The 22,259-nt window shown below is 39.8% G+C and overlaps 1 protein-coding gene across 1 annotated transcript in view; it reads left to right on the top strand.

The window, feature by feature from the left end:
- The window catches only part of KLHL29 (kelch like family member 29), a 393,606-nt gene that overhangs the window by 301,717 nt on the left and 69,630 nt on the right, over positions 1-22,259 (top strand). The window contains exon 6 of the mRNA XM_065730651.1: positions 20,434-20,572. Within this exon, the coding sequence (XP_065586723.1) occupies positions 20,434-20,572 (139 nt within the window). The remainder of the gene's footprint in view (positions 1-20,433; positions 20,573-22,259) is intronic.

Genomic DNA, 22,259 nt, shown 5'->3' with positions numbered 1-22,259 from the left:
CGTCTGTGCTTAAATGCTGATGTGAGGTCTTCTCTGTTACACTAGCATCTCTTGTGCACAGTGCTTAACTTGGCTTTTTTAAAGGCATCAGCTGAGTCCTGAGAAGAGACAAACTGGGGAAACCTGACTCCAGAATAAATGGAAGAAAGAAACACTCAGAGATTTAAATGAGTATTGGTCGAGTGTGCATAAAAGCACCGGTTACTACAAAGTATTTGAGGAGCAAAAGTAGAAATCATTGATGAGCCAGTAGCTTAATCTCCGTCTGCTGATGATGAGAGCTTCTTTCTGTACAGCAAGCTTCTTGAAAGTTCTTTCCAATGCTTCAGCATCCCAGTGCAGGATGTGCTCTTGGTTGTGTATCAGTGGCAGAATGGACATCACGCATCTGAAGTTCAAACTGAGTACTACTGACTCACTGTGCAAAAATGTAAAAAGCTAGAAACTGATCTTTTTTCTTTAAAATTAAATGTAAATAAGATTTCCTCTATCTGCCACTGAATGGCTGCATGATTTCCTCCGAAAAAAAAAGGGGAGCAATGGTTGCTTCTGATGGCAGAACATGCTCAAACATGATTTTTTGCGACAAAAATATATTCTGTATCAAGATTCATTAACATTATCTTGCCTCCTTGGCTAAAAAATAAAATAAAATCACTTATCATTTTGCCTGTGTTCAGCCTCCCAGAAGAAGGTCCAGAAGGAAGATTGTATCCCTTTAGCCAGATAGGGACATCTCTGTAAGCAGCCCCTTGCTTCTTTGACATGTTCCCTTAGATGTCTTGTCAGAGAGTCCCTGACTCTGACATCTCTTTTAGATGTCTTTTGTAGTTGCTTTAAATGAAACATGGCCAAAAATTAAGTTCTCATCCGTCCCTGTCCCTTTTATTGTTATCAACAGCACTATTATCATCCGTGTCTCTCTGCAGTTGGCATGTTCGTACTTACACTTCTGAATATTTCATTTGTCTGAATGTGTCTGGTCAGATCAACAAGGTTTTTGTCACTGCTCTAAAAGTAATTAGGAAGGACAGGTGTCTCTGCAAGAGAGAGCAAATCTAGACCCATGTTACAATCCATGAATGTTACCGCTTAAAAAGGGAACATTTTTAGTAAGGCAATAGAGCTCAACATAGGGGGAAAAAAAAGAAGTGAAAAAGAGTAATATTTCTCCCTGTGCTTTTTAAATTTGTAGTGGAGCTATTAATACCCCATCCTTTTCTCCCTTCCTGTATTTTTTCAGCGTGTCGTCCCTTTCTGCTTTTCCCACGAGATTGAAATAAAGAATTGTTTGTTGTCTTTGGAAGTGTCATTTGCCCTGTATCGCAGTATTTGATTTCCTGGCACCTTTTGCTCAGCTCCACAGTTCACAGTGTGGATAATGTTGTGTCTCAGCAACCCCATCATATTGTAGTGCAACGCTGAAATTCTTTCAGGTACACATGAGAGGGAACTGCTAGAAGAGTTCGATGTTGCATTCTCCCTCAAAAGCACTCTGTATTTCAGGCGATCATTTATTTAACATTTGACAGCCTCAAAGTGGAAGAGTAGGTTATCCACGCTCTTAAATGTGTTCTGAAAGAGGACTGTATCATAGTCCAACTGTCTACATATCCACTTTATTTGGTTAATTTTTGCTGGTACTTTATATATATATATATATATATATATATATATATATATATATATATGATTATAATTATGATATATATAAATAAAACAACCTACACATGTCCTAGTTCATAGAATCATATAATCACAGAATGGCTTGAGCTGGGGAGACCCTAAAGCTCATGAAGTTCTGGTTGCCAGCCACTGGAGCAGGCTGCCCAGGGCCCCATCCAGTCTGACTTTGAATGCTTGCAAGGGTGGGGCGTAGTTTCAGTCTGCCTTGATTCTGAAAGTAGCATTCAGGCTCCATCATTCAGCCAGAAATCAGTTATTTGCCATCCTTAGCAAGCATACCCTCCATGCTGGGCTCCTTTGGACCCAGGACGGTTTGATGTTTGCTGGGATTCTGAGATCTGGATGGCTGGTGTCCAGTGAGGTGCAGCTTCAATAGGGAGGTCCCCAAAGAGTTTTGGAGGCCGTACTGATGCACGTGCCTTCTGGGTTGCCCTAAAGCTATCATCCATCCTCAGATAGCTTGAATCTTGTCCTTGGTGATTGCCCCAATGCTTGTACATTAGGGCAGAACACAAGTATCCTACTTCCAATATCTTCACTGGGATCACTGAGAACTCTGCTCTCTTCCTCTGATTTCACATCTGGAGTGGCACCCATCAGTGCAGCATTTCCAGCTGACTAGTGTAAAACAGGCTTGTTTTCTGCTTTTTGAGAGTGGGGAGCTTCTAAATAGCCACCTCTTCTAAATTATATGCATTACTTGGGTGGCCTTATTTCATTCTCATAGATCTTTGTCAAAAATAGATTCAAATGCTTGTGTCAAGTTCATCTTCAGGAGCCCTTAATACTGTTCTTAATAGTACTATATGACATTAAGGTAACAACTGAAAGGCTAAATATCAGCTTGCTGTACTTTCCTTCCATGTAACTGCTGTACACTGATTTGACAGCTTGAGTTATTTTACATATTTTTTTGCTTTTGAGTAGCTTGTGAGTAACGTGAGATTAAATACCTAAATCAAAAATGAAAATAGCAAGAAGTTAGATGCTGAATAGCTGAAAAAATGTTAGCCAAATTCCATTCAAGATGCACTATTTTCAAGCAAATAGGTTCAAATATGAAGGATTTGTTTATCATCGTTTATTTTAAAATATGGTACTTATTTCTGATTATCTCGATTTTGATTAGAAATGCTAATTCAAATAAATTCAAGCTGAGAAACCATTTTTGAAAGCGTGAGGTTGAAAAGAGATCTGCAGCCATCACTGAAACGGATATGGGAGAATAAATGAGATCCTTCATAAAGCACATTGAAAATGAAAAGCTGAACATAGCTCTGCTAAGTATTCTTTAAAAATGTGCAGTACAGTGTTTTGATCAAATGCTTTCTAAGTGTGATTGTTTTGTTTTGTTTTGTTTTTTTCCCTGTTATTGACCCTGTTATTCCAGGATTGTTTTACTGTTAAGGCTTATCTTATCCGGAAAATATTCTCCTTTTTTCTTCTTAATGTCAGGCTGATGTTTCCTCCAAGGCACCAACACTTCACTGGGGAAACTGACTTTAAGATTTGGGGGTTTGCCTATTCGTAGCTATCGAGAGTCCCTCTCTTCTGGGTAGAACAAGTGCTGGGATATGAAGTTTTAGAAGACTATTATCAAAACAGGAAAAAATTCTGAACTTCTGCCTCACAGTAAATGTTTAATACAATATCTAAAAGATGCAAAAGATCTGCCTGGAGAACAGCATTTCACTATTGTGTTCCTTTAAATTAAATGACAGCTCACACCGGTATTCCAGGGCTAGGTGTAGAATCTTGTTATTCAAACACTGCCAAAGCTCCTGTTTAATTAACTCTAATTCAGTTCAGTTTTGCCATCCTCACACACTCTGTCTGTCTGTCTTTCACTCTCTCTCTGTCTTTTCTTTCTGCTGGCCTTGAAAACCTTCGGTGCTCCTGTCAGGGTTATAGTGTGATTTCAAATGCCTTCTGCCTGCTGCAGGGTGGAAGGAAGATGATGTCCTGGCAGAAACAGCACCGGATCATCTCCTTGTCAGCAGGGCAGAGTTAGAATGCTAAGTTCTGGGCTGGCTGCAGCCCTTTGTGTTTAAAATGATGCGTGCGTAGTTCCTAAGGAAAGCAGAGCCACATTGCTTGTTGATAAAATCTGCAGAGGACGCAGTTGGACTTCCAGAGCTGGAGTGAAGATGTCGTTTGTCAGTGTCATGAGCGTTACTGTCAGAGATTGCTCTGTGCCTGTCCTCAGTGGTGTGCCTGCAGGGCTGGGATGGATGGCCACGCGTTGTGGACTGCAGGCTGACCACGGCATAGAGGGGACTCACTGCAGCTCTGAAGACATGGCTCTAGGGGGACCTCATTACATGCATTTAAAGGGAGTGTATAAACAAGGTAGAGAGTGACTTTTTACACGGTCTGATAGTGATAGGACAAGGGGGAATGGTTTTAAAGTAAACAAGGGAAGATTTAGGTTAGATGTTAGGAGGAAATTATTTACTCAGAGGGTGGCCAGGCTCTGGCACTGGCTGCCCAGGGAAGTTATGGATGCCCCATCTCTGAAGGTGTTTAGGGCCATCGGATGGGCCCTGTGCAGCCTGAACTGATGGGTGGCAACTTGGACAGCAGCTGGGGCTTGGGACTGGATGGGCTCTGAAGTCCCTTTCATCCTACAGCATTCTGTGATTCTAAGGACTCCAGCCAGCAGTGAGTGGCAGGCATGGTGAGTCCATCATCAGTGTGTTGGGACAGACACACGCATAGATAAAGTCTCAAGTTCCTTCAGCACTCGTTCATATTACTTTCTTGAAAAGGTAGTTCAGATTACAAGCAAGCTTTCCTGAATACTTGTAGGTCTCTTCCTTGTACACATCGAGCTCTGTTTCTCATCTCTTTAATATGCAAACGTGCACCCTCAGTCTCTGAGGATATACAAACCATTCATTACTGTATTTCTTTGGTGTGACTTTGGATAGCAAATATTCCCAGGCCCTGAATCGCAATTCTGTGATGAAAGTTGCAGTAGACTAGGCCAGCTGTTTATGTAGCTACTATTCAAAGGCAGTCATCCAGCCTGCGGGTTGTAACAGTTTTCCATCTCAGTTATGCCCAGACCAACAGCCTGATTGTCAAAAGTAAGCCCTAAACTTCCTTCTCTTTCTATTTGAATTCCCTTTTTCCTCTTTGCATTCAGATCACATGCATTTCCTCATAGCGTGCAGAAATTTTACAGCTTCAGAAGCCTCTTCGTTCCTGCCAGTGACTTCCCAAGTAGTGAAAAATGTCACATGCTGCTTTTCCCCAGACCGGGGGACCTCTTTTTGTCCTAATCAGCTGCCAGCATATGCACAGTGACCTTCACGCTGGTGCTCCCCATCCGCCAGGAGCGGAGCGGGCAGCCCGCAGCAATTCCCCCGCCTTCCAATGGGCGATAGGCAACACAGCTGGATCAAAGGAGTCTAAAGCTGCAGGCGGCTAATCAAAGCTAATCAGCTAGCCTTCCTTTGTGCTTAATAGGGAGAGATGGACAGTCCTGGGGGAAACCCAGCTGTGCTGAAACAGATGTCTAAGGAGTGGAGAAGACTCCCTCTCTGGAGGTGTCTGTCCGACTGAGGATTGGAGGCTGGATAGCTAAGTCAAGGCAAAATGCCTTTTATGCAGACGAATGTAGATTTGATTCATTCCAACCAAAATATCGTTTGATTAATTCCAGACGTAAATGTATAAAAGTATGCAAGAGTGTTCCCAATTTTATCTATCGCAATTTTATTTTAATAAGAGATATGTTGAGGAGTGCTGTCCTGTCTCGTACCAGAGGGACTGCTGAGAAGAAAAACAATCTCAACCTCAACCGTCTGCTGCAATGCTAGAGGTGGACAGAAACAACTGTCAGAGCTGACACATCAAAGATCTTCCTAGCACTTCCCAGCCTTGAGGAAAAGCACCTGGCTCAGATGTTTTCCTTACAGATTTTGTAGATTTTCCAAGAATGCCCTGCTTCTTCTTTAAGAAAAAAAAGAAAATAAAGAAAAAAAGATTTTAATAAATACAGCTCAGTTATTTTTCGGTCACCCAAAGACAGCTGTGATTCTTCTGATTGAAAACATCGATCCACATGTGATACCATTAATACAGAGAAATAAGACCTAGTTCACAGTGTGTAATATGCGTCTTATATGTGAAGTTATAAACCTGAAAATAGGTATGCAAAATAAATGCTTCAACGTGAAAGTGATAAAGAAGACAAGAGTTGTGTTACTTTCCAGTCTAGTAGAAATGAATAGGCATGTACAGTACATTGTTCTCCCTTGCTGTTTTTTAAGGCATGAAAAGCAATTTGAAGTGTATTCTTGCTTTAATGCCATTTAGATTCCTCCCACAGTAATGTCAGTGCCTGTTCATATGTGTGTCTACATAACATCGTGTTTCTAAAAAAGAAACTTACTTCATTCCTGGTTTTAAAGAAGTTTTGTTGTGTTACCACCATTCATGCAAACTAAGTTTTCTATACTTTCATGGAAAAAAAAAATCATTAATTTTTTTTTGTTTTTGTTGCATTTTCCTCCAACTCAACTTGGCCATTGGCTTGGGAAGTTTATTGCTTCTAATACCAGAAACATGATTTAGAGTAGCTTGAGTTAAAGGAGACTTAAGCTGGTGGTACCATGCTGTACCATGTCAGGAGGGATTTGCTGACCCATGTCCAAGTGCAGGCTAGTTAGAGGAGTAGGCTGTTGGGATGGCTGGAAGGAACAAACTGCAAGCTTAAACATGTGGTTCAGGTAATGCTTTTGTGCCCTGATTCCTTTCCAAGCCCCTAGCAGGTCCTTTCAAAGCCCACCACCCTGCACTCCCCTTTCTGGTGGGGAGGTAGCTGAGCAGCAGGATACAGTCATGAGCTTGGGGGCTGAGTGCATGAGGAGCATCAATCACATTGTTCAGAATGGGAGCCACATCCATCTTTGAGGAGGTGAGGGGACAGTTTGCTTTGTGAACTCCATGCTTTGATTAATCTATTCAAATATTAACAATGCCTGGTGAGGTAGACCAAAATATCCTCTGGATATATAAATATTCATATACCAACATCTGCCACAGCTGCATAGTTAGAATTCTCTTTTCATGGGAGGAAAAAGACTCTTTGAGGAAGGTCCAATGTACCAGAGGGTTTCTCTCATCATACTTGTCACTTTGGAAGTTGTGTAACTTTTTTTACTTATTTGTGATTCCATTATTTTGGAGTTAGTTAGACTGGTACATGAGGATTTAACTACCACTTAGCAGCTATTAACGTTCCTGGGTCACTTTTAGTTGGTGCATGTGAGGTACTATGTGTTTTTCATATTATTAAACAATTTCTTTGAGCATTTGCAAGCAGGTTTCTGCCACTAGTCTGGAAGAAACAACTCTGCTTTGTCCAGTTAATGTTGCAAGATTTTTGTTATGCTCTTGACCCCCACTTATGACCCTTAAGGACATGTCTTCCTTTTTATATGGCTTGGAACAGTCCATTGGAATGCCAGCATTGTTCCCCTGTGAATTTTATATAGACTTACTCCAGTTGGGTTATCTCATTCTAAAAAATGTCTTTTTTCTAATATTCACCATACTGGTAGTTGTTACTTTCTGGTTTTTGGCATAGGGAAGACGTTGGTGCACGCCCATTGTCCAAGCATGCATTGGCCTTATTCTCTCTTTACTTTCTAAAGAACATGATAATGATTGTTCTTCAAGTAGAGTCAAATGGAGTCACTTCTTGAATATCTGTTTCCTTTCTAGAAGCTCTACTCAATACTCCACAGCTGTGGGTTTTTCCATCATTTATAGACTGAATACTAACAAGCATGATAGAACTGTTTTGGGCTACTTTTGGGTTCATGGACTCCAGAGGAAAAACCGTAGTTAAAGCAGTACTGAAGACTGGTGTTAAAATGATGTACGATTTGTATGATTAAGACAATCTCTTACAAAAAGTGGTGTTGTATTTTCATGTGGAATTGTCATTCCCTGCAGAACAAGAGATTTACAGCTGCAATCAGGTGCTCAATGGCCATTTTACAGAATGGGTCCTTGCCTTCCAGCTGTATCTTTTTAACCTTTGACATTACTTAGATGAGACAAATGCAAGTTGACCCTATTATTTCAGGAGAAACCATTGTTTTTCACTATGAAAAATTATAGGCAGGTTAAATTATCAAGAGCTCTTAAGTCCCAGGCTCAAAAGTTACTCTGGCATTTTGCAAAATTTCACCTAAATCTTGTTTTTTTCATTTGTTGGAATTCTTGCAGATAAAGACACCAGAGCTGCTGCTTCATCTTCAATTTTGTTTTGCACTTAGAGTATTATGGGTTTTTTTGTTTTTTTTTCTTTTTTAAGAAGTTGCAGCCTACCCAAATTACACTTTAGACTGGCAATTTAATGTCCTTAGGAATGCACCAAATTATCTTAATCACATTCCGCAGTGATACATTACTACTTTTAAAAAATACTGCCAGGAGAAAATCACAAGCGTACAAGAGGGAGTTGAAGAATAAAGATGTAACACTTAAGGGGAAAAAAAAGGAAAACTAAACAGAAGCCAAGACATACGTTAAGTTGACTAGAAGTTTAACATTAAAAAGTGTAAGGAAATCAAGAAACAACACTCCTTTTATAGTATTGGAAGCATCCATCTATAGAAATTGATTTTAAAGTACAGCAGTGGTGTACTGTAGAATATACCCGAATAATTTCTCTGTTGAACTGGTGTGTTAGTTAGAACTGGTAAATACTTATTATCATCCTCAAGGGCATTGCATCAGTTTAACCCCACCAGTTTCTGCACAGACGTAATGGAGTTAAAGCAACCTTTGCTTACTGATAAATAGCTGCTGCCTGATATAGTACCGATGGTGTCTTCATAGACATAAATGGCCATTGAAACTACTTTTGGATGTAAGACAACATTTCATCATTTTTTTCCTAATAATACTAATTTCAGAAGTCCCTTAATTAACAAGCAACTTATTTCAGAATTTGTTACAAGAAATGTTTTGTTCTGTTTTTTTCTCAAAACATTTCTCATTCATATCAACTGTATTTGTTATCCAGCTTAATATAATTTTTGCAGCAAGTAGATATGATAGTTCATTACAATATAAGATGATCAAACACTCTATAGAATATCAGGCTTTTAATTACACTGGTGTTATTTAATAACAAGGTAGCTTCTTATTTTCTAGGTCAGAGTTTTCTAGTTGTGTTAGGATTAAAACAGTTTGACATTTAGAATACAAATAAACGAATTCATTGTATTAATTAAAAATAATGACCTAGAAAAATGCTCATAAACCTACGTAAAGATGTCAGACATGACAATAGTGCCTCGTTGTCACTATCAACGACATATCATTAAGTACTACATGAATGTACACATAAACGAAAAAAATAAAAATAATAATAAAAGAAAAATAAAACACGACGTGAAATATTCACTCCATGAAAGGGTTCACACAGACACAGGAAGAGAAACCCAATTGTTGAAATACTGACATTTCCTGAGGAAAGCAAAGGGCAGCTTTTGCATGGGTAGGTGTTTGCTCTTATATATGTTACCCTTCTGCTGTGAGAGGGGAAGTACATGAGAGGTGAAATCCTGAAGCCTTTGAAGCTGAGCATTAGATTTTTAATGAGTTTGTTCCCGGGGTTGTTCATTTGTACATACAAACTACTAATACCATATAGTTAATTAAAAGTACGGTAATTTTCATAAATATGTATATGATATGTGAAAATTAATGGTCTAGAGAAATGGGAAATAATAAACTAAATTACAATAATTATCTCTCCTGAAACCAGTTCAGACGTGCCGCTCACACTAGTTAGAGGCATCAGGTTCTGCTCTGTGTCACAGGGCAAAACATCACTGAAGACAAGGTAAATAGTCACCAACTTTGTTTCTGAAGAATGCAGAATAAACATCAGAAGGACCACAAGCCATAAATAGTGGTTACTTTATTTCCTGCTCCGTATGTTCCTTTTGGAGGTCTCATCCCTATAGTTTGGGATGCAATAAGGAATCTGCCCTTCAATAGGATCTCAGAGGCAGTTCTGTCCTCTGGGTTAGTAAGCTTTGTTTTAGTATGTCACAGCGAAACAGCTTGGAGATGGACATCCATTTCCATTTGCGTGTTGGTAACCAGAATCATATCCTCATTATGAACCACTAGGAATGCTGCCGTGACTTGCACTAAGTGGACTTGGCAGACAAAGTGAGCTCCCAGTCCAGGGCACCAAAACAATGGTTTGTGTCCTGTATAGGTGTGTTTATGATTCCCATGATAAGTCAGACAAATAATTTCCGTTAAGGATTCTCTATCTAAATTAAACCCCATTATTTTCAGTTTACGTAAAGCTGCAGCCCGTTTCCTCTCCTAATCGGTGCGGTTTCAGCAGTGTCTTTCCATGTCAGCCCTCAGCATTTCCTCATGTTTCACAAGGTCTTTAACACTCAGAGCTGGAAATAGTTGATGTTCGACTTTATATATCTTACCCTTTTTATATGCACGTGCCTCTGGACTCCCATCATCTGCGCTCTATCACAGGGGAGCCATGGCTCTAGATATTTCCGTCATTAGCAAGAAGAAGCCGCTAGGATCTGAAATTAAAACAGATCTTTGATTTCCCACTAAGACCTCTAGAAGGGAAATTCACTTCAATTCTTCCGTAAAACTTTACAACTTTGTCTTCGCAGCGCAAGCGGGAGCCCTGGTGAGGCTGTCATTTGAAGTGAAGCTGCTTCACAGCCCCTTTTGTTCCCTCCCCGCTGGCTGCAGGGAGCGGGATGGCTTGTGGTGACAGCTGTACAGTTACGGATGGGAGCAGGGAGGAAAAAAGCCCTTGTTCAGTTAGGAGGGGTTTTACATCTCTCTGTTTCCATAACTACCCAGAAGGAGAAAAACATGCTTCTTTCATGCTTGTCTAGATTCAAAATTGCCTGTTGTCATCCTTTCACGGGTTCAGTGCCTTTGCGGGTTGGTCCCAGTGATATTTTTGGATTATGAAATTATTGTGAAATTTGTATATTGTCTTTGCTGTTGAAATTTTGACTCTGGCTTATTCGCTGTGTTTGCTGAGGTGTCCTTTTATTTTCATTTGTATCTGAAATGTTTTAGCCAAATCTTATCAACTCTCTTCATCATGTGACAGTCGTTCAGCTCACAAAATAATGCTTAGTGTTTAATTCAGGGAGCCCTAACATTTCAGCGCTCATTAAGTACATCTTTGTCCTTTAATCTTTCAGACTTTTTTTAAAAAGTGGTGTTTTTTTTTTTTAATTCTGACTTTGCTAAGGCAGCTACGCCTAAATGCCTCCCGATAACTTCTTCCTCTCTGAATATAAACAACATTTGCAGTTCAATGGTTTCTAACACGATCAGACAGTCACAGCTCGTATTGTCGTGCCGTACTGTACCAACTCTCTATCCACGCAGATACCAAAAATGGGACTTTGATAGCATTTATGTAAAAAGCATCTAAAGTTAGCAGCAATACTTTCCCTGTTTAACCTGCTATGGGGAAACAGGAGCTGGGCAGGAGCAAGAGGTACATTTTACAAAACATTTCCTGACAATACACACCACTGTTAAACTTGGAAAACTTTACAATGCTAAGAATTAAAAAAAAAAAACAATTTTAAACTCTTCCACATCTTTGGGACTGGTATAATCTAGAGGCTTGGAAAGGTGATAAGTAGGGAGAATTTCAAAGAAAATCTGACCAATAAGAGTGTGGGTTTTTTTACCGTATTGTACCATGTTCCTAAAGCTAAAAACACAGAAAAGTCAGAGGGCTGTTTCTCTGAGCTGCTCATGCCTGCCGCTTTCCCTTGCCACCACTTCCAGTTTTTTGTGCCTTCAGATCTCTGCAATCCTGCCCCAGCTCATGGGGCACAAAGAGATCATTTGTTTGTCGCTATTCCCAAACCTGTTGCCATTTCTATTAATGAGCCAAGTGAGCAGCTCTGTATTTAACCGTTATTATAACGACTTTGGTGACCACAAGTGCAGCACGGCCACAAGCTGAAGCTGTCGAGCACAGAACTGGTTGGTGGAGCAGTGTTGTTCCATTCCAGCATACCTGAGGGAGGGCCTGGCAGTGTTTTCTTTTCTCTTTTTTCTTTCTAATTTTCATCATTTGATTACAGCTGTCTGTTCTGATAGTGTAATGAATCACAGGGAGACACCATGTAGACATAGTCTGTATAAAAGAGCACTTCTCTATGTATGAGATGCCCACTAGACCAAGAGATGCTGTCACATGCATTTAACCCAATGCACAACATGCGCCCAATACTAAGCCATCCACTCAGTGGATGCTTAGATTTACTACTTTATTATCTTTAGATGATGTATAATGTCTCTTCAGAGGGTGGGATCCCTGTACCAAAGATCTGTGGTGCCTTTATTTGCTTTCATTGGGTTTCTATATACTGCAGCAGCGTGAAATGTTGGAAAAGTGTGCAACCTTTGATCAGGAAAGATGGACGTGTTTCAAAGAATTGTGTCAATTATGAATATATAAGAAAAAAAAAAAAAGAGCCCTACCCAGTTGAGATGGTCAGCACTGCCTTTGTTCCCAATGGGTAGACATCTCACACACACTATTTAATTAATGCATGTTAAGTGCTTTGAAGGCTTTGATTGTCAGGTGCTGTGCCTTACACTTGTGTTTATTGTCTTACTCCTCACTGATATCTGCAATTTGTGTTGGGCGCATCACTGATTTATTTTCAGAAAGCTGTCTCCTTTTCTTATTTGGGGAAACAAGCGTTGTGTTTGCCTGCTGGATGTACACCCCTGATTGCTGGTAGCACACAGTGCACAGCTTTTGTTCTTCCACCACCAGCACTGGTCAACTCCTGACTGCTGCTGACATGTCGGCAGCGTTGATTACGCTGTTGGTTTCACAGATGGGTGCTTCTTGTTCAAAGCCTTCAAAATGTGGAAACATTTAGCTAATGCCTTGCACTACATAAAGAGATCAAAAAGGTCTAAAAGCTATCTGCTAGTCTTCTGCTACAAGCAATTAGGATGATACTGAATCCAGCCCAAATCACATAGTAATAAATATTTTAGCCATCCCTTAAGCATGTATTGATATTCAGGGCTGTCTGCTGGTAAATAAAACAATCAGAACTAAATTTCTCTTTGAATCTGGGCTATTCTGTGTTTCCAGCACTCACAGGTTTTATTTCATTCTCTTTCTGTCTGTCTCTCTCTCCCTCATTTTGTCTCCAGAGAAAATTATTGTCTGCCTGGAAATCAAGTTACAGTGCTAACTGAAATAGTGCCATGTTATATACGGAACAGGGGGCCAGGCTGGCAATTTGCTGGGAGCCTCTGGGGTTTGTTTGCCTTGGCCAATATAGAACAGGCCAATATAGAACAGGCTGCAGCCAACTTTATATTTGTTCAGAGGTGAATCCCCCAAAAAAACAGCAGATCCTGTTACAGGAAGCTCCATCTTCATCTCAGCACATCAGTGGGTGGTTTTGTGCTGGATCATTTGGTCTTGCCGCTTCTGCTTGCGTGGATCACAGTCAGTGTTGGGAAAATAATCTGATTGTCTCCATATTTTTTTTTCCTCATTCTTCCTGTGCATCCAGATATATAGTGTAAATGCAGTTCATTTTCAAAGCCAGTCACACATGCTCACTGTTGCATTTATAACCCTGTATGATTACAAATTAGTGGGCATGGGTGCCATAGAAGAGCTCACCTTATAAATCAGAATGCCAAAGGCATTCTAGACCCCAGGCTTCATTTAGTTGTTTTTGGGTTTTTTGTTTTTTTTTTTGTCATTTTTAGGCACAAGTTCTGGTATCAGGATCTCTCCAATGTTGCATTTAAAGTAGATTTTCGGGAAATTAGGGGTGTCATCCAACTCAGTATGAACAGAAAATGTGTTGAAATAGTTCTGTGGTCTAACATTGGAAATATCAGCTCTGTAATGTGTGAAGACATCCTCGAGGCACCTCCTAATGTCAGTTCTAGTGATGATAATAGCCTGAAAATTGTTTTCAAAACATGATGCTGTGACTTTGCTAAGTCTGTAGTACATTTATATCGGCTCCATTTACACATAAAGTTGTAGTTGTCTTCCTCAAGTGAGTAAACACTGCAGCTGACTTTGTTGACCCTTTCTTACGGCAATAAAGTGTGAAGAGTTTGTCAACGTGAACAATGAAAAATTATTTAGCCCAGCAGGGCACCTTTGAGCAGAATTATCATATACAGCCACATATGTGTTGTTCAGTACGGAATTAAAAAATATTTTCCCTATCTCCAACATCTGTTACTGTTTTCTTTCATAGCACAGGTGTGTGATGGTGTCAGTAAGACTAAAATCCAGACAGGTTAGTCTGCGGTATGAAGTGCCACTACCATAGCTGTTTCTGGAGTAGAAAAAAAATCATGCCTTGCATTTCACATTTCCATGCTGACAAAACCCAGCAGAAGACAACTCTTGTAGGCTTATTCCAGGGTTGGTGTAGCTCTACCAGCAGTGATACCTCTATCAGCCTATGTCCTATCTTCACAGGGAGTGCAGCTGAGATGCAGCGACTGCAGGGAACAGACTTGCTGAGCCTTTGGTCAGGGCTGTAGTGCTCCTGTTGTCATGTTTAGCACTTAGCAGTTCATTTCATCTGCCATAAGGGCTTCAGAATGTATCATGTTCAGGAGACAGCCACAAGTAGTCAATTGCTTTTGGGAACCTTTGGAGGAGGCTGGTATCCTGAGAAAAGCCCATAATCAATAGGAATTGGGAGAGGAGAACTAAACCAAGTCATTTTCTGTCTTTGCATTTCATTACAATGCAGGATGAAAGAGCTCCCCCACTGACAGGCTCCCCCCATCTCTAAGATAAAAAACCCTGCGCAAGGGAGTCACAGCTTTGTTGCACCACTTTACCTTCTGCCTTTGGCAGAGTTAAACTGTAATTCAGTTCAATTGGAAAAAAGAAAAAGAAAAAAGGAGAAATTATTTATCTGTAACAGGTTACTTCTCACCTTCTGTGAAAAAAATAAATGAGTGGCTCTTCTCAGGTTATCTAACCTCCCTTAGTAATCCCTGGGGAGGAGCAGCCATGCTAGAGAACGTTCTGTCCCAGGTCATGCTTAATCATACTTATGTCTGTATTTGACTACAGAGACTGTCCAGACAACCAGACATACAATCTTTAGGATTTAGGAAGGAAACTTAAGATGATGGGGTAGTATCTGACACATCTTCATCTGATTCCCACCTGGCTTCAGGGAAGGTTCAGGTTGAATATTGGGATAAACTTCTCCAGAGCTGTGGTGTGGCACTGGAATAGGATACCGGGGGGTGGTTGAGTCACTGTCCCTGGAGGTGTTCAAGAAACGTGTAAATGTGATACTAAGGAACGTGGTTCAGGGGCCGACACTGATGATAGGAGGATGATCAGACTCGGAGGTTTTTTCCAATCTTAATGATTTTATGATTCCCCATTCTCTCTACTACTCTTCCTTTACAGATTAAAAAAAAAAAAAAAAAAGAGTAAGGGACTCACATCTTGTTCTCCTTCCCGAGTTTAAGCTCTTCTCTAGAGATGTGTGCTTGTCTTCACACTGCATGGAGGATAACATAGCCAATGGGATGTTTGTCAACCAGGAAACCAATGGAGTCCCTGCCCAATAATCCTTGGAGGCTCAAAAGGATGTTCATCACTGGTGGCTGAGTTTGTGGTGTCAAGGTGCCTCAGTGGAGCAGACAGCAGTCTCAGCTGCTGCAAAGCCAAGTACAAATGTGTAACCCTACAGTATCAGACTGGCCTGACGATGCAGCGAGGCATTCGGTTACTGCCTCCCTGCAGCTGCTTCAAGCTACATAGCAAGGGTAAATGGAGCATCTAATTTTGGCACACATTAGGCTTTGGGTGTTGCAGTAAGGAGAAACTTCTGAGAATTACTAGAGAATCATGAGTTCTTGTGTCCTTCAGTAAGGCATGTTCACTACGATACGCACTTTCCCATGACTCATAACTCCCATTTGACAGCTAGATATTGTGCTTCATAACTTAATTTCTTGTGGCTTTTATAACAGTCTCCCACCATCTATATGCAAGTGTTTGCAGTGCTGGCACTGAATGGTTAAAATGCTTATTTTTCATAACTAGCGCATAACCTTAGGAATTAATCTCCAAGGCAAGAAAGTAATAGGATTTTCTGTCAGGTAACTTCTTGGCCTCCCTACATTTTCTGTACCAATCATAAGAGCATGGGTAAGCACCGATCACTTGCATGCTCTTCTCAGGAATAATTAGTGGTGTTTCACCAAGTACCCTTTGCAGTTTTAGAAAAGGTTCATTTTTTTCCAAACATTTGCAAGAAATGTACTGCCATATTTCAAAGTTCTTTATATTTTGGCTCTTGCTGCCCCCCTTTAAACCTCTTTGGTCTGAATTTAAGCTGAAATAAAAAGTTTTTCATTAAAAGTGGAAAGAAACTTGAGAGCTTCTACTGTGCCACAGGAATGTGCATTGGATAGAATCTTTGACTGGGCATCCAGTCTCCACTGCATTTGAAATATAAAATAAATAAACTTGGGGAATAAGTTCCTTTTTCATTTTTACCTTCAATCACAAGCAATTAAAAAAATGAGATTTACTATATAGTTTATGTTCCCACTACTTGAACTATACTATTCCGTAGTCATCCTTGGTCCTACGTATGATCCAAGGCTTGTGAGCTCTTCAGTTGTAATTTGTCCATTAAATAAGAGGAAGAAAATGTGGTACAGTGGGTGGAGCTGGGGACCAGGATTCAAAGCATCTGAGCTCTTCCTTCTCCATTAGTGATCTGAGGAAAGTCACTTGTTCCTCCTGACCCATATTGTCTCTGAGACTCTCAATATAATTATGTTTAAGTGCCCCCAAGCAAAGAAATGAAGGCTGAAATGGCAAGATACTGTGCACTTCCTTTCTCAGGCTCCACAGAGATGTTCAGCTGCAGGTTTCAGGTCAAGTCCCTTTCAGATTCTACAGCAGAATACCTCTTATAATTGTGAAAGAACATGCTGGTGTCTATTATGTACTTCTCTATGAGGAAAACATTCAGCTAGCCTTTGAGAATGATTGAGCATCAGCAGTGATGGAGAAGACAGAAAGGACTGGCTTGGTTTCTGAGATCACAAAGTGTATATGAACCTGGGAGGAGGAAGGAGGATTCCTTCCTATTCCTTCCTTACTGTGGACATATGGGTATTTCCCATGATGCTCTGGGAAGAGAGAACACAAGTGTCCACTCTACTGACACCCTTGACAGTCATTACACTCCATTTTTGTCTGTATGTTTCTAAAAAAAAAGAGGCAAAAAGCAGATGAACAATAAAACCTCTGTACAATCAGGGGAATAAATAAACTATAGGAAATATGCAGCACGTCCCTTTCTGAGACTTTCAGGGAATTCCATGCGTTGAGGAAAAAGCTGGAAATGAGGAGGAGCCCAGAAGAAGGACTAGCAGGAGATGCTTGGGATCATTTTTCACTGCCAGGACTGCACTGTGTTGTTTCTCCTTTTACAACTCATCGGCAGGCATTATTACCTGGTGAAAAAATTTGTTTTGCAGCTCATCCTGAGCCCTCATAAATCATTAATGCCTGGGTAAGCACAGTGTGAGCATTACAAACACTCTGAGAATGAGGGCCCGTTCTGATATAACCTTGTGTCCAATACTAATGCCTGCTAGTTATTTAGCAATACAAAGGGGCCTCAGCTAGGAAGATCGATGAATCAATGCAGTCTCCTGACTTCCTTCTCCTCTCCACCTGCCTCTTCTCTTTATGGTTCAGAAACTGAGCTGCAAAAAGCACAGGACTGTGTGTAGTAAGCTCTATGTTGAGGGCAGCATGACAACTGCAGGGCAAAGGAAGGGATTAGGTCCTCCAAATGGTAAAACGGAGCTCCAGGTTCTGATTAGGGCTTGTTCTGATTTCTTTCTTATGAGCCAAATTGCACAGCTGTTCCCGACCTGTGTTTTGTGCTTTGCATATTTTAATGAAAATATCCATTGCTGAGAGGCTGAGCTTCAGATCTCATTATTCAGCCATCTTGGCCACAGTCATGATGTCAAAGATAGTCTCTGCTGCCTGCTCACCCTAAGCCAACCTCCAAAAAAATCCAAGCCCATTCAGAGCGAAGCAAAACCCTCTTCTCTCCCAGAGCACAGGATCCATTTGTGTGGTTGCTATACTGTTGTTGTCTTTGAACAGCAAAAATAATTGATCATCAGCTTTAAAAGGAGGAAATGGAATGAGGTGAGATGGAGATCAACCTCTTGTCTAAGTGTAATCTTAAACTTGAGTGACTTAGCCTTTGTATTGAAAGATTTCTGCAGGGAAGATTGTAGAGGGTTGCCACTGATACTAAAGAGAAGAAGCTTGAATGAGAACATAGGAAAAATGCCAGTGTTGTGGGTGGAGGACAGTAGGTGGGCAAATTTGGAAAAGGAATGACAGAAAAGAAGTGAAATTGAGTAGAGGACATGAGAGACTGTCAGAAAGTTCAAAGGGAAAAGTAACTGTCTTTAAGGTGTGAAAAGGTAGCACGTTGGCCCAGAAGAAAATGTAATAGCTCCAAGTGAAAATGGGAAAGTGGGGCAAGGAAAAAAAGTCGTTCATACATGAAAAGGCACAGAAACATATTTCCTTCACAGTCCCCCAAAAAATATGCAGCAGTCAAAGTTTGACCCAACAAGTAGCACAAAAACTAAAACAGTGGTGTGTTATCAACATTGTTTTTCTCATAACCATTGTACCAGACACTACGAAGGTAGAATCGACTCTATCAAAGCTGAAAGGAGGACTGCATCGAAGAGAACACATAGAGCCATTCCTGTGAACCAAAAAAAACTAGACAATTGGGCCCTAAATCAGGTAAAACACCCAAAGCGTCCATGGTCCTTCACTGAGGCCTGCATCACTGTGCTTCAGCTGAGATAAATTCCTTAAAAATAGCCCCTCCTATAGCACCCACAGGACAGAGTGGTTTATTTTCCTCTATTATAGATCTGACACAACCTGCTGTTATTTCCGTGCCCTCTCTAATGATCTGCTTGCTCTCTGGAGAGCACTGACCCATTTCAGCACAGAATAATTAGCCTTTCAGACACTACTGTGTTTCCATTAAATAGACATAAATGTGCAAGGTGACATTTATTTACTTAGGCCTGAAAAATGTGCACCACAGATGTTGGGGCTTGGGAGGACTTCAATTTGTTTTAACACAACAGTTGTATATTTGTATGTTTTCTTGTTGTTTAACTGCTGGTGCTTCTCTCTTGTGGAGTTTCACTGGGGGACAGGAGAGCACAAAGGTTATTTGGGTCCCTATTTCATAAGGCCATTTGGCAGTGCTTTGGCAGCATAGTGACACAGTGGCTTTAAACTTGATTCTAGTGACACACGCCAGCTCATTTTGTCTTTGGACTCCATGTAAAGGAATGTCGATTTACAGATCTGCCTGAAGAAGGATGTGCTTAGGGTGTTACAGTGAGAAAACGAGAGAACCTTGACCTATTGCAAACAAAATAAAACCAAAATCCTTTAGTATTTAAAATCAGCTCTTTTATCATCCTGATCTCCAGCTTCTGAACAGCCAGACTACTGCCTAGGTGAAAAGTATATTATTCATCTTGATAGCCACTTTGGCCCACAGATTTGGAGGGAAGGCTTACCCTTAAAAGTCCAACTGGTTTATAAAACATGTAGGTTGCTCAGTTCATGTCCACATGTGAAGATGTGGCGTGCTATCATTCTATTCTGTTAGTACCTCTAGGCTTTATAAAAGGAGGCATCAAGCAAGGTAGGTGCTTTATTGCAGGATGGAAACACTTTCATAGGTTATTTTAATCATTACAATTCTTTCATGATGTGTGAAAGTTGATTGTTGCTGTAAATGAAGCCATTGAAGACCAAAAAATAAAAATGCTGTGATGGTAAAAATCCTTGGAGTGCAAAAAATGGGCATTACTATAAAAGACAGTAATTTATTCTCTGTGTGAGATTATTTTTTATGATAAGGATGCTTTTAAACTAATTCTGATATATGTATATCTATATAGTAATCTATAGAGCTGAGGTATATTCCAAGATGCATTGATAATTCATTTAATTTTGTATGCAATGTAATCTATATATTATTTATAAGTACTATTTTATTCTGTTAACTGAGAGGCTTAACACATTCTTACTATGTTAAGGATAAGTTATTTTTGCAGGTCTTGTGGTTTTATTATTTTGACCCATATCCAGTTCATATTACATCATAATACCATATTTTTACTAATATTAGTCTAGTATATTCAAAGCTTATTTGCATTTGGATAGAAATTCATTAGCTCTTGATTTTTATTATAACGAATTATTTTAACTTTTCTGTGATATTGCATTCTCTGTGTTTCTTATTTGCTGATGCTTAAATATTTTGTTTTCATTTTAACCCTTCCAAATTTAGGATTGTTTTTGCTTATTTTCTGTGTATGTTTCTGTTGTTTAGATCTACTGGTTCCTGCTTTATTCTTTTTCTTTTCTTTTTTTTTTTTAATATATTAAGTTTGTAACTTCTGACTGTCTGTGTTGAGCCGATCTTACCAACAAAAATATCAGTTGTTTCCTGTTTCTCTACTTCTTTACAAAAAAAAAAAAAAAAAAGAAAAAATTGAAAAGTAAAAAGTAAAAATAAAAAACTCTTAATGGGAACCCTGGCACTGTCTGTCTTCTCTGTTCTGCAGAAATGTTGAAGGAGTTGAACCAGCAACGCAGAGCGAAAGAGTTTACAGACCTGAAAATTATTGTTGAAGGCAAAGAGTTTGAAGTCCACCAAAATGTTCTAGCTTCCTGCAGCTTGTATTTCAAGGACCTGATTAAAAGGTTTGCCTTCCTTCCAGCTGTGATCTGCTCTGTTCTTTTGTAGGGCGCATTTGTGTCGCTTTTTTTTCCTCCCCTCTCTTGCAGGTTTATGAAGATTGAATCTCCTGTCACAGAGCCAGTAGCCATTCTTTCCACTTCCTCTGAATGTATTTCCAAACTGAGACTCAGATCCATTTGTTACACATCTGACTCGTACAGTGTAATTATTTCTGATCAGTAGAGGCCTGTTTTGGCCGAAGAGAGTGTTCCACCACTGAGAGATCTAAGATTTAAACGGATCTGCTAATAGTGATTCCATAGCTGATCTGCTGATAGGCTCCGACTAAACACTGTCGCTGTCCATGCTTTCAAGGGACTCGGTCACATCTGACAAAAGTTTATCCTTCAAGCTACAATGAGCTGTCAGCATTCTGGGGAACGATGCTCAGACATCGTGCTAATAAAAGATTTTGATGAGCTTGATCCCTTCACCCTGAAATCTTTGTTACATGCTTTTGCGTGCCTTTTATGGGCAAAGGGATTGATATTTTTATTATCCGGGGATTTTTGAAAGAATTAAAAACAACTGATGAATTTCTCTGCAGAAGAGATTGGAAAATAAGACATTTTTTTCGGGTCAAAATCTAGCTCAGTCTGCGTATTAGATGAAGCATAGTTTTTTGGCACAAACACTTAGCTTAGGGTAGGTGTGATATATACATTTTCTAAATATGAGGTCTCCGCCTTTGCATTTTCCCCCCTCTGTTTCTAGCTGATTGATTCTAAACAGTGCATGATAATCTTTTTTTTCCATTACATTGATTTTTCAATTTGTATGCTTCATATACTTGCATAGGAATAAATTGGTGCTCTCGTATTATTAGTAAGTTAGAGTAGCAAGTAGGGAGAAAAAAAACCATGAGGATAACTTTCATTTTTCTCTCAATCATCAGCAAATTAATGCAGCTGCTGATTTTGCCTTGCAGTATTTTCCTGAGCAGACTGAGCCTGGACTGTGCTAAAAAATGGGATTAAAGAACATTTTGCTTGCTTCAAATCCTGTATTTAAATTTCGCCAACTAACACAATAGTGACTGTATTTTATTTCAGGATGGCATATTGGCTGGTATCTCCTTTCAGTGTATTATGTCCTTTTGCACAAAGCTGGTTTTATAATTATGGATATATATTACACTTCTATGATATAACTGTGCTGACTGCCTTATCAATTATTCATAAAAAATATGTTGGCCTAGGAAGCATGTCTTTTCCCCTCTGTAAATCTAATGATTGCTAGCTGTAGCTATGCCAGATCTCTCCTGTCCTTTCTCTTCTGTCTGCTCATTATCATTTAATAGTAAAGTCTGGAGAATATGCTTTTAGGGTGACAAGGTGTAGAGTCTGGAGGGAAAGAAGATTTTAGAATCAACTTAGAGAAATCCAAAAACTGACTGGCCAAAGACTGTCATCTGCATTTTGCTACAAAGACATCTGCTTGTGTGCATAAGTCACCAGGCAGCATCTATTTTTAGAGGAATGTTGCTGCTGTATTATTTTCTTACCAAATGGAGATACACTTTACATTGAATGCTGTTTTGGTATGCACTCATTTAAAACAAATAAGCAAACAAAAATTAATTGAGTTATCTGAAGAGACTATAAAAGCAAAACCCTAGATTTCAGCATTATTGTTTGTCAGTTGTTCACA

Source organism: Cyrtonyx montezumae, unplaced genomic scaffold (assembly GCF_038088225.1).
Source record: "Cyrtonyx montezumae isolate F1298 unplaced genomic scaffold, pur_monq_1.0 scaffold_13, whole genome shotgun sequence".
NCBI classification, from domain to species: Eukaryota; Metazoa; Chordata; class Aves; order Galliformes; family Odontophoridae; genus Cyrtonyx; species Cyrtonyx montezumae.
The sequence above is the reverse complement of the archived record's forward strand: the minus strand, read 5'-3'. Positions and strand labels throughout refer to the sequence as shown.